This window comes from Pelophylax lessonae, assembly GCF_965119305.1.
Source record: "Pelophylax lessonae genome assembly, chromosome: 7".
In the NCBI taxonomy this organism is placed as follows: domain Eukaryota; kingdom Metazoa; phylum Chordata; class Amphibia; order Anura; family Ranidae; genus Pelophylax; species Pelophylax lessonae.
The window spans coordinates 267,193,341-267,206,374 of NC_138774.1; the positions used below are offsets into that span (position 1 = coordinate 267,193,341).

Consider the following 13,034-nt stretch of genomic DNA (forward strand, 5'->3'; position numbering starts at 1 on the left):
GCACTCAGGGTGTCAGGGCTGGCTGCTTTCTTGTCATTCACCTTACTTGGTGCTTCACCCTTGGCAGTTGTTCCTTCCTATGGTTGTCTCTGGTTTCTATCTGAATAAAGACATTGTGTTGCCTTCCCTATGGCCTAAGGAGATTGCCTTGCATTCTCTGGATGTGTGGTTCAGGCAAGCAGGGTACCTGGCGGTAACTGAGTCAGACAGAGGCTGGTGCAGGCCTATTTAATCAAGGGTCAGGTTCCTCCTTTCCCTGTTGAGGCACATTCTACAGACACTAAAGGCCCGTACACACGTACCGATCGTCGGCCGAAAAGCTTCGGCCGACGACCGACCTGCCGATTGTAGGATTGTTAGTATGATGCCTCCGACAGCGCACATTCGGCCGAAAAGAATCTGTCATGCAAGCATTAAAATTTTTGTATGCCGACACCAGAGCGGCCGATTGTTCGCCAGTCAGTACAGAATTCGGCCGACAGAAAACAGATTTGCAAGACTGGGCATGCTCAGAATAGGGAAAACACAGGGAAAGTTAACCATTACATGACATCACTTCTGCAGTCGGCAGACAAAATTCTTGTGCAGTTTTCAACAGACACCGACAGCCCTGGACAAAAGACAGCCGATCTGTCGGGGCTTTAGTGCCTCCTGCCATCAGTGAGGCAGGTTTGCAAGGCAGCCACCTCGTTGTCTTTGCACACTTTCACAAACTAGATGTGCTGGCATCTACAGATGCTGCTTTTGGTCGCAAGTGTGTAGGCTGCTGTTTGAGAGGACTAAGTCCTCTGAGGGTGTAGTTCACCCCCCCCCCCCCCACAACACCCCTTATGTTTGACATTGCTTTGGAACGTCCCAATGGTCAAGATTCTGCAGCTATGTCTGTCCAAGAATGAAAGAGAAAAGTGGATTTTTGTATACTGTAAAATCCTTTTCTCTGATGTTCATTGACGGAAACCCCACCCCTCTACTGAGTTAGGTTATATTTCTTCTGATACTGAATGCCTTTAGCAGAGTGGGTGAGTATATATCCCCCCTCCCTGGGACTGCCCCATAGGTATGGTAAAAAATTTTCCTGCCTAATGTCCTACTCCTGTAGGGCGCAGCATAACCCAATGACCAAGAAGTTTCTGGAGCTGTCTTTCAATGAACATCAGAAAAAAGGATTTTACGGTAAGACAAAAATCCAATTATAGTTACAGGAAACTTGGAGATCAGCTTTACAAACACATTTAATATGCTCACTGCTCACTAAGAAAACCATAAAGCACAATCAGTTGTACTTTTACACAGAGCCTGCATATAAAATATGCTATTCCTAACGTGTATAAAACTTAAAAAAATGGGGACTAATTATGCTTAACAACTTGATGTTATTTGCTTCCTATGATCTGCACACTTAGCCTAACTTCACTTCTATGCATTTCCGTGCAGCCACAGTTGCACTGGCATAGCAGCACATTAATTTGAATAGGCTGCTATACCTGTGGGGAAAAAGGTCCCTGATCCTTTACTAAAACCTGCAGCAGCACAGAAACCACATGGTGCTTTGGGTACAATGCATTTCTGCGCATGGGGAAAACATGCCACTTTTTTTTTTCCAATGCGTGGTGAGGCCGTCGTGAATGAATAGCGCCCCTGTGCTTCAGCTAAATAGCATATTTTTGCTTTGGTTGTAGAAATGCGTGCGATTTACATGCTTACCTTCAATAACCTAGAATTTTTGCTGGTCATTGACTCAGGCTTTTAAGGCAGACACAGCCAGGCAACTAACATTTCCACGTTAGTAAGAAGAGTGCAGCTCCCATTTTGTTCTTCAAGCTAGTCAAAAAAAAAATCTGGATTCCTTTAAAGCAATATTTTATAAGCAGCTGTGTTTTATTGAGAAAGGAAGACACCAGTATGCCAGAACCAAGTCTGATAATAGGACCCAGCCCAGTAGAAACCAACCAGATTCCTTCTGTGATTGATCTAGTGCTTAAAACAAAGAATCTGCTTGGTTTCTATTGGCCAACAGATGCTTAATCACTTCTGGGTCACAGTTTTTATGATGACTGTAAATCAATTGATTTAACACTGTTTAACATTTTTAACTAGAGAACACTTAACTTTGACCAAGCAAACTGTCCTTAGTCAGTTGACATCTTTCCAGGGTCTTTGGGGGGAAAAAAAAAAAAACAATGTTCCAAAAACACCATCAACTTTTTTTCTCTAAAATATATATATTATATACATTCTTATGGTAGTAAATATTTACAGTAATAAAAGGGGAGCGCCCCCTCCAAAGTAGCTGAAACAGCATATTTTGTTAATCATCCTTCAATAACTAGGTTTGTCAGATTAAGAGAACTCCAGTGCACATCACATAAACAGACCAAGGAATCTTTCACAAAGCAACACCAAGCTTCAATGTGGTGGAATACAAACCCTGCTGCAGGTACCGTGCAATCAGGAGCAGGTCTATATTTCCAAGGGGTGCTGTGATCTGCAGTCTTCAGCACACTGAGGTGTATGGCGCATAAGGCAGCAGGCTGAGCAGTCCTTAGTGTTGAGTGGTTATTGTATGCAATCCATGACATGGATCTGCAGCGTGTCCATATCTGGGGCTTTGTACTGACACTTGGGGCAGCGATATTCCTGAGGTTCTACTACAGGATGGAAAGAAGGCGCTGGCACATTGGAGTACTGCAGAGGGTAGAGGGCTGTAAAGAAATTAAAAACGTATTTAACCATTCTGAAGGCCAGACCTTTTCTGTTCACATGTAACAATCTTTTTATTTAGAACCCCAAAAGATTGTGTTTTTAAAGTAGAGGCCCTAGAAAATAAATTGGTGGGTTTTGCAATTTATGTCACAGGTTTTTAAAAGATAAGCTGAGTAAATGGATACCAAACATATCACATTTTAAAATTGCCCACGTCATAGCTACAAATTATATAAATTTTACAGGTTACTAGTTTAGATTGACAGAGGAGAGGTCTGGTGCTACAATTACTGGGCATGATCGGCCGTTCGCAGCGATACCGCACGTGTGGGATGATTGCAGTTTGTGTACGTAAAATTATTAATGTATTTAATTTTTACACAGTTACTTTACTTTTTTTTTTATTCACTGTCACAAGGAATGTAAACATCCTTGTGACAGCAATACATGCGACAGGTACTTTTTATGGAGGGATCTGGAGTCAATAAGACCCCAAATCCCTTCTTTGCATGTTTTTGAATACTTTCATTTCCCTCCCTCCCCCCCCAAAAAAAAAAACTGGTGCTGTTGACATCCAGCTAAATTGGAAGTGATTGCATGTTATCAATTCCAGGTCACCATAGTGGAGACCCAATCAAAGCAAATTCCGGCCTTGTATGAGTCAAGCCTCGTACACACGATCAGATTATCGAACGATCTGTTGTCCGTTTTTTGTTGCATGCTAGTCTCATGTCGAAAGTGAAGAGGTTATTTTCATACGAAAATTCCCATACAACAGAATTCAACTTCAGAAGTGATGTCATGTGTTGAATTGTTTTGTATGTGTTCTTTCGTTTCTGAGCATGCCTAGTCTTGCTCTTATGATTTTTTTCAGATGAAAACTGTACTAATTAAACGAAAATCGGACGTTGTGGTGACTTAAGATTAAAAAATGTATAGCCTGCACATCCAGTTTTTGTCGTCCGAAAATTCGTAATCGGCTGTCGAAAGCACAACACTAACAATCAGAAAATCATCAGATCGTTCGAACTAAATTTACCTTTGGATTTTCATATCGTGTGCACGGGCCTTTAGACTAACTAGCCTAGCTCGGGTCTCCCGGTGGGACGAGAGAGCCGTGGAAGTATCTTATTAGCAATCACGTGGCTAGTTGGCTCTAAAAACAGTACCAGGGTGATAGCTGCAGGCATCACCCCAGTACAACCACTTGAAGGAAAATTATGTTCTAGGTACATGATTTGGCAGCAAGTGGTTAAAGTAGAAAAAATTACAGCAAAATACAGAGGACACATTAGTGCTACTCACAGGGTTGGTTTGGTCGTGCGTTGTCGACATGCCTGTTTCTCATGTCTTCCATCCTCAACCTACAACACAGACAGAGAACATTATCGAAAATACAATCAGCTGTATTTGGGGGGACACACAGATTTGCCTTCCCCAGACTTGTTCCTTTACCTTTCTCGCTTTAATTCCTCCAGTTGTTCCTGTAGCTGCTCCTTTTCTGCATGAAGCCGCTCCCTCGCCTGTCTTTCAGCCTGGAAGTCTGCGCAAAAAATATCAGCCTGGAGTAGTGTAAAAAAAAAAAAAAAATTATATACACAAACTTAAGCATTATGTTGTTTACAAGATATGACCACAAGTTTGTTTTCCAACTCTTTACACAGACAAGTTCACGGTAAGAGGTTTACACACACAACCTGCGGGTGTGCTGACTGCACGACCCCCTGGTTTGTACTGGGAAGTCTGTGGGGTGTATTTACTAAAGCTGGAGAATGCAAAATCAGTCTCACTTCTGCAAAGAAACCAATCAGCTTCTAATCTCAGCTTATTCAATTATGCTTTGGCAATAAAAACTGGAAGCTGATTGCTTTCTATGCAGAAGTGAGACTGATTTTGCACTCTCCAGCTTTAGTAAATAAACCCCACTGTGTAAAAGCAAGCCAATCCTGGCACATCATGCTATTTACTTTTTCTTTTTAGAATTTTAATGAAATGTCATGTCACATTTTCTTAAAGCAGGGTATACAGGGGCTGAAAATTGGCTGATCCAATAACCGGCTTCTGTCGAACAGTTATGATGGAAAACAAGCATTAGATCAGCACTTCTGGCCAATAGGTGACCTATGTATTGGAGGGGAGGGGAGGCAGTTTCAGCCACAACCTGCTACACTGCACATGCAGTACTTCTTCCAGTGCACACCACTGCAATGCAGTAACAAACGGAAGCCAGGAAACGGGCAGATTGCCCAGCATTTTCTGAAAGAAACATATGGCAGCCACCGTATCTCGGTACAATCACTACACTCGCCTTAAATGTTAGTAATGTGGAAGCTGCCACTACAAACCTAAAGCTAGCCAGAGGATTTGTTTCTTCATTCAGCCAGCTGGCTTAACAGTTTCCTCCATCCATACAAACAAGGTGGATGAACCAGCTGATTTTTTTTAAACACTGTGTGGCCAGCTTAAAGTGATTGTAAAGTCTCCTTTTAAAAACATAACAAACACGTTATACTTACCTACGCTGTGCAGTTGGTTTTGCACAGAGTGACCCAGGTCCTCCTCTTCCCGGGTCCCTCTTCTTTGCTCCTGCCCCCCCTCCTATTGAGTGCCCCCACAGCAAGCAGCTTGCTATGGGGACATCCATGTGTCCATTCAGACACGGAGCCACAACCCGGCCCCTCTCTCTGATTGGCTGACAGCAGCAGAAATCAATCGTGCCATGCTACTGTCTCAGTCAATGAGGGAAGTCCTGGGAAGCTGAGAAACTCCTGCAACATCGCTGGATAAAGACAGGATCAAGTAAGTATTCGGGGGGGCTGCTGCACACAGGTTTTTTTTTTTTTTCATCTTAATGCATTAAGATAAAAAAAAAAAAAACAAGCTTCTGCCTTTACAATCCTTTTAAGCCAAGCAAGTGCATATTCAGTGTCCAACACCTAAATCTACAGTTCTCTTTCATTCATTGACGGACACAGCTCCCGATTCTTCCTAACCATTGGGTATCTTCGCTGGTTTCCGGATCCATGGACCTCCCTGATATAGGACACGTGGGTCCACAACGTTATTCAGTCAGGCTACGAGATAGAGTTCAGTCTTATCCTCCGGAAAGGTTCTTCCCTTTCAACCTGCACTTGACCCCAGATCACTTGCAGGTCTCTTTGGGGTAGTGCAAGACTTGTTCCTTCAAGGGGTGATTGTTCCGATTTCAGGGGTTTTTACTCTAACCTCTTTACAGTTCCCAGGAAGGAAGGCAAGGTACATTCCAATTCTGGACCGCAAGGCGCTAAACTGCTGGGGCGAGTACAGAAGTTCCACGTGGAGTCCATTCACTTGGTAGTGGTGTCCCTACGTCAGGGGGATTTCTGCTTGCTTCTATCGAAAATCAAGGATGCCTACCGGCATATTCTAATATGTGCCAGTTCCCAATGCTTCCTCTGTTTTGCCGTGGGCGAGGAGCATTATCGGTTTGGAGCGTGGACCTTTGGTCTCGCCTCCGCTCCTCGGGTCTTCACAAAAAAGTTGGCATTGTTTGTGTCAGCGGGGGAGCACGGTACTGGGGTACCTGGACAATCTTCTTCTATGAGCAGAGTATCCGACTGCTCTGATGGACAAATGAAGATTGTTCTGCAAACTGAGGGAGTTCGGTTGGATTCTGAACCTTCAAGAGTCTGCTTTGGTTCTGTCCATAAAAACTGGAATATCTGGGTCTGACTCTGGACTTGGCCTCAGCCAGAGTGTTTCTTCCTCTGGAAAAACTCCAGACATTGCAGGAGGCAATTCAGCTTCTGTTTTTCAGCAGATGTCATCCCTCCGGGCTTGCATACGGGTGCTGGGCCTGATGGTGTCCACCCTCAAAGCGGTCTGATTGCCCAGTTCCACACAAGATTTCTGCTAAAGAGAATCTGGTGAAATGGGACTAAGATCCACAGTCTCTAGAGGTGGCTTCATTCTCTGGCACTTAACCCAACAGGGAAAATCCTTTCTCCCCCTGTACTGGATGGTCACCACAGATGACAGTCTGTCCGGGTGGGGAGGCGTCCTCCGCACAGATGTGCTCAGGGGGTCTGGACTCTGGCAGAGTCCAGACTACCGATTTAATGTCCTGGAGCTCCAAGCGATCAGCCTTTGTCTGGCTCATTGGACAATTCGGCTTCAGGGGTGTCCGGTACAAATTCATTTGGACAATACCGTGGTCTATGTCACTCACCAAGGGGGCCCAAGTAGTGTCCTGGTGGCTCGGTAAGTAGCTGGCATCCTAAGGTGGGCTGACCGTTTCGTTCCAGCCCTCTCAAATTTCTGCCACGACTCCTGTGCAGGATCAATGCAGAAGGGATTCCGTACAGACTGACCTCTGGGTATGCCGATGGGGTACAGCTGGTCGCTGCTCCCCCTTGGGGGCTTCCTCTGAGGGAGGATCGGCTGTCCCAAAGACCAACCTTCCATCCCGCTTTACAGGTCGCTGGCTTTGCTGTTGAGCGCCAGGTGCTGAAGGATGGAGCTTTGTTTGAGTCGGTGATTCCTACGCTGTTGAAAGCTAGGATATCTACTTCTAGGAAGATCTACCATTGTACGTGGAAGACGTACATTGTCTGGTGTGAGTCACTTGGGGTTCATCCTCGCTGCTCCTCGGTGGATCGGATTCTAACCTTCCTTTAACAAGGGGTTGAACAGAAATTGGCCTCAAGTACCATCGAGGGCCAGGTATCGGCTTTGGCAGTCCTTTTCCAACGACCTTTGGCCTCACACTCCCTGTTGCGTACTTTTATTCAGGGTGTCCGATGTTGGGTTCCTTCAGTGCAGACTCCATTGCCGCCGTGCAATCTTAATGTGGTGCTTTCAGCTCTACAGAAGCCTCCTTTTGAAAATATTTGGGAGGTTTCCCTGCTTGCGCTAGGTGGCCTTTTTTTGGTGGCTATCACCTCTACGCGCACGATGTCGGAACTGACGGCGTTATCCTGTCGTTTATCTTCTATGGTGATTCACAAGGATAAGGTGGTACTTCGCCACGTCTGTCATTCCTTTCTAAGATGGTGTCGGACTGTCATTTGAATGAAGACATTGTGTTGTCTTTCCTGTGTCCCAGGCTAAACATTCGAAGGAAAATTACCTTGCATACCTTGGATGTGGTCCGGGCAATTAAGAGTGTACCTGGCAGCTACGGAGTCTTTTAGAAAGTCAGACTCTCTATTTGTGCTCACGGACAGACCTCACAAAGGGGTGTTTGCTTCTTCTGCGACCATTTCCAGATGGATCAGACAGACGGTGGTTCAGGCCTATTGCATCAGGGGTCAGGTTTCTCCTTTCCCTGTCAAGGAGCACTCTACCATGGTGCTTAGTGTCTCCTGGGCTTTCCGTCATCAAGTGTAAGTGACGCAGGTTTGCAAGGCGACCATCTGGTCTTTGGTGCCCACTTTTACAAAAGGTTTATAAAGTGGATGTGTTGGCATCTGCGGATGCTTCTTTTGGCTGCAAGGTTTTACTTGCAGCTGTTTAGAGGACCTGGTCCGCTTTGAGGGTGTATTGTTTTTTTCAGGTCAGCTCCAGTTGTTTGTGGTTGAACTTAATGTTACCTGGTCGGTTATTGTTAGCCTTGGGTATTTTTTTTTTCTGCTTTTTTCCCACCCCAACACTGCTTTGGGACGTCCCAATGGTTAAGAAGAATCAGAAACTGTGTCCGTCAATTAACGAAATAGAAAATTGGATTTTTGACGTACCGTAAAATCCATTTCTCTGAGTGCATATAGCGGAGAGTGGGTGTATGTATACCCCCTGGGACTGCCCATAGGCGTATTCAAGCTTTTTCCTAACTAATGTGCTACTCCTGTAGGGGGCAGTATAACCCAACAGTTAGGAAGATTTAGGAGCTGAGTCCATCAATGAACATCAGAGAAATGGATTTTACGATAAGTCAAAGGAAGGATAAATGTGAGGACCCTGCAAGATTGCACCTTTAGTAAAAGATCTTACATGGCAGCATCCACTTTTTAATGCCATTTGTTTGCTTTTGCCCTCATTATGAACAAACTGTTGGCAGCACTTGAAGGGGAACTGCTGTTTTTAACATGAGCACTGTAGACTGGTTTACCTGGGCTTTGAGCACACCAATTGTCTCTTTCAGGCTCTTCTGCTCATCCGTTTCAATCTTTAGTTTGTCTATGAGTTCTTGTTTGGCTACCAGAGCCTCTTCGGCCTCCTGCAGCTGCTGCTTTAGTTCTTGCAGCTGGAGGTCCAAGCCCTGTTTAAAAGAAATTCCATGTTAGTGAACCATTCTCAGAACTAACCACTCCAGGCATGATTTGGATTCTTCTCACCTTCATGTGTTTTTCTTGCTTAAGGCCATTCTTGATGTAAGCATCGTATTCTTGAAACAGCTTGCTGTATGCAGCCTGAAGTTGGGCCAGCTTCCTCCTATGAAAGTAAAAAAAAAAAAAAAAAAAAAAAGATACCTTTCAGTTGGACCAACCTACCGAATATAAATTTATCAAACATTTTTCATTTTCAGATTTTAGATGCTTCTTTAGTGGGTCTCTCTTTATACATTTCTTGGTGGCAATTAAGCTGACTAAACACAACAAAAAAAGTGAAGCAGCATAAATACAGGTATAAAGTCCAGTATTATTCCTGGTGGCACAAGAATGAAAACACCAAATGCCGGCTGTCTGTTTACACCTACCTAACCCTAGCATGCATTTGGGTTAGGAATCGTATGTGATGTGCTGGCGCATAGTAAGGAGCACCCAACATGTCACAAAACCTACCACCCCATTATCCCAACAGGGGCTCACAGATGGGAGAAAACTGGAGCCACTTCCTGGGTACCCTGGGTGGACAAATCTACAGGCCCGCCAGTTCTGCTGCTCTGATTGATACCTACTTTTGTCAGTAATTAGTTGGTCTACCCAACTGCTCCCCTAAAAAATAATGTCCACTTTCTACCATATTTTTCCTGTTCACCCGCTCTAACCACTCCTATATGATAAAGATTCTGTTGCAACTTGGTAGAAGATCTTTTATTCTGTAGAATATCTGCTGACTCCTGACATCGCTCTCGTTGAGAGTATAAAAAAAAAAGTTGAAAACAATTTTGATAATCTAGCATTACAATTAGATTTTTTGGGTGATGGATGTAGAAGGGTAGCCCTAGGTAAAGTCTAACAGCGCTTATTTATAGTCTGCCTTATAGCTTTAATCATCTTCTAGCCTGTTGCTAGGGCTCTCCATTAAGTCCCATCCCAAGTCATTGGACATATTTTTCCATCATTGCATCCTCAAATAAAGGCTACATGTTGCAGAAAAACCTGTAACAAGGCGTACTGCAAATAACTATTTTGCTTATGGGGTATTTGTTAACCAACTCAAAGCTGCCACTTAGGGCACTTATTGCTATTAAGTCCTCATAAAAGCTCTCATAAATGATAGCTCTCGTTACTGTATCTTGTTACTATAACAGTATTAATTTTATTAAAAGAAGGGAGATGCAGAAATTCTATCAACTAAAGAGTTTGCTGCAGCTCAAGCAGGGCATGAGCCAGGATGATGCTTCACAATCTGCAGGACAGGAACAATGACAGGAAGACAAAAAATCCCTGGAAAAAAAAAAAAAGAAAAAAGGAGTATAGTGCAAACTGATCAAGCATGGTTAATGTATTTTAGGGGAAATCACTTCACTTTATTGCTAAAAATAGTAGTTACCTAGCATTATGCCAACCTTCTCGCTTCAATCATTTCCATGGCAATGACCCAGAATAAGTACAGTTTAGTATGTCTGGTCTTATTATTATGATATGGTCCAGAAATATTTAGACAGAATAAGGGTGGATAAAGCGCCTGAACCAGATGGCATCCACCCACGCATCCTAAAAGAATTGAGCGCTGTAATTTCAAAGCCTTTGTTTCTAATTTTTATGGACTCGTTAAGGACTGGAATAGTACCACTGGATTGGCGTAGGGCCAATGTGGTTCCTATATTTAAAAAGGGATCAAAGTCTTTACCAAGTAACTATAGACCTGTTAGTTTAACTTCTAGTTGGGAAGATATTGGAGAGTTTAATAAAAGACCACCTAGATGAGTTCTTGCTGAAAAAAAATATTTTAAGCAACAGACAGCACGGATTCATGAAAGACAGAAGTTGTCAAACAAACCTGATTTCTTTTTATGAGGTGGTAAGTAAAACCTTGGACAGAGGGGTGGCTGTGGACGTAGTATACTTGGATTTTGCAAAAGCGTTTGACACAGTTCCCCACACACGGCTAATGCGCCAGGTAAAGTCTACAGGCTTGGAAAGATCAGTTGTAAATGGATAGAAAATTGGCTAAATGATAGAATTCAGAGAGTAGTGGTTAATGATTCTTACTCTGAATGGTCTAAGGTTATCAGTGGTGTACCCCAAGGTTCAGTGGTGGGACCCTTACTTTTTAATATCTTTATAAATGATATAGGGTCTGGGATTAAAATTACCATTGTCCATGTATGCAAGATAAGCCAAGCAATGTGTTCAAAAAGTATTGTAATGCACAGCTGAATGAAAGGCAAATAAAGTGCAGAGCTAAGGAAACGCTTTCATGTGTAAAGTGCAAATCTGATCAACCCAGGACCTGGTGGTTATTGGGGGAAGTGGTGGCCCTCCTGGTGGCGTGAGAAGAACTCCTTACTGTATCGTACGGCAGGTGACTTGGGCCCCCATGTCTTAGTGGCCTTAGGCGTTCGCCTAGGTCTACAGAGCCCTAACCTTCAACTATGGCAAATTGTAAGACACTGCATGAGAATGGTCCAGGCATGTGTGGGATTTAATATGGATGAAGATCAGGGGATGGAGTGAAGAGGGTCAAGGGTCGGCCATTGTGCACATGTGCTGCTGACATTAGGTGTCCGTGGTGAGCATCATCAAGCTGATGATATTTCATTCAAGACTCCTCTCCTACAAAAAGGGAAATAGTGCTCTCTTTATTTTATAAACAATATCAGTCTTTACTAAAGCCAAGAATCACATTCACAAGCACAAAGTATTCAGAGGGAAAACAACAAGGTTGCAGAGCGGGACGTATCCAGGGTCTCACAAATCTCCTTGGCTTCAGTGCTGACTGAACTCCTAATGCTCCGCCCTACGTGTTACTCAGAAATGGCTTTCTTTCACTTGAAAAAGCCATTATGGTGTAACGCATAGGGTGAAGCATTAGTAGGCATTCAGAGTGAAGTTTTCTCTTCTGATGGCGTACGAGTAGCCTGAGTTTGTATACTACTTCTGGCGGCAGGATTGTTCTTTTGAGATTGACTGCAGTGTGCACATATTTTTACTTTTGCACAGGGCTTTCACCTTTATTTTAGAAGGACTAATTTACTATGTTTTAGCAATGACATATGTTGGGAGTGCACCTTCCTATCTTGGACTAGTATTGCTTTTTGGGGGATCAGCACCAACCTCTACACCTGCCTTGTGCTTGGCTTCAGAGGTAGAGCGTGGTTTAGGGCCTGCTAAAGGGAAGAGGTGAAGGTAGTGGGATCACAAGGGGTTCCAACAGGGAAGAAATAGGAAGAGAAATGACCACTGGAGGTAGAATCCTCAGTGACAAAATGTAAGTTGAACTTCTCTTATACAGGCAGTCCCTGGGTTACAAACAAGATAGGGTCTGTAGATTTGTTCTTAAGTCGAATTTGTTTGTAAGTCGGAACAGGTACATTTTTTTAAAGCGGTTGCAAACCCAGAAAAAAAAACAAACCCTGCAAGACAAAGGCATAATGAGCTAGTATGCATCGCATACTAGCTCATTATGAATTACGTACTTACCTTAGAACGAAGCCCCGACACGGACCCCCGGACACCGCTGTGGGCGCTGACATGATCCCACGGCGTCTCTTCCGGGTTCGGCGGATCCGGCGCTGTGATTGGCCGGAGCCGCGATGACGTCACTCCCGCGCGCATGATTTTCCGGCAAGGGAAGCTGAAGGTCCGCCGGACCGTCAGAGCGCGTGAGCGGCTGCGTGGACTGCAAATATCTCCTATACCGTGCCGGTTTAGGAGATATTAATTGTACCTACAGGTAAGCCTTATTATAGGCTTACCTGTAGTTAAAAGTGAAAAAAAAGCGGGATACTACCACTTTAAGTGTAACCCCAGCCAAAAGTATAGTTTTTAAGTCTTTTGGATAGCGTGGGGGGGGGGGGGGGGGTTAACAAACCTGTACCATTTATTTTCCTGTCTGTACCCCTGTTCAGAAGATTTCACCTCACTTTCTGACCCTATGACAACTGAATTTTGAAAATTTTGGGTTGTTGAAACAAGGATTGGTGATAAAGCTTCCTTGGAGACGCTTTTTTCCCATGAGAACTCTTA

General features: G+C 43.9%; 1 protein-coding gene across 4 annotated transcripts in view; it reads right to left on the reverse strand.

Moving 5' to 3' along the window:
• Positions 1 to 2,217: 2,217 nt before the first annotated feature.
• The window catches only part of IKBKG (inhibitor of nuclear factor kappa B kinase regulatory subunit gamma), a 48,961-nt gene continuing 38,144 nt past the window's right edge, over positions 2,218 to 13,034 (reverse strand). For 2 of the 4 annotated variants that reach the window (XM_082262898.1, XM_082262897.1), the window contains exons 10-14: positions 9,015 to 9,111; positions 8,789 to 8,938; positions 4,159 to 4,265; positions 4,009 to 4,067; positions 2,218 to 2,702 (exon numbers count right to left, since the gene is read on the reverse strand). In XM_082262898.1, coding sequence (XP_082119024.1) covers positions 2,557 to 2,702; positions 4,009 to 4,067; positions 4,159 to 4,265; positions 8,789 to 8,938; positions 9,015 to 9,111 — 559 coding nt within the window. In that variant the 3' untranslated portion in view covers positions 2,218 to 2,556. The remainder of the gene's footprint in view (positions 2,703 to 4,008; positions 4,068 to 4,158; positions 4,266 to 8,788; positions 8,939 to 9,014; positions 9,112 to 13,034) is intronic. The other 2 variants (XM_082262900.1, XM_082262899.1) reach the window with 1 other exon arrangement.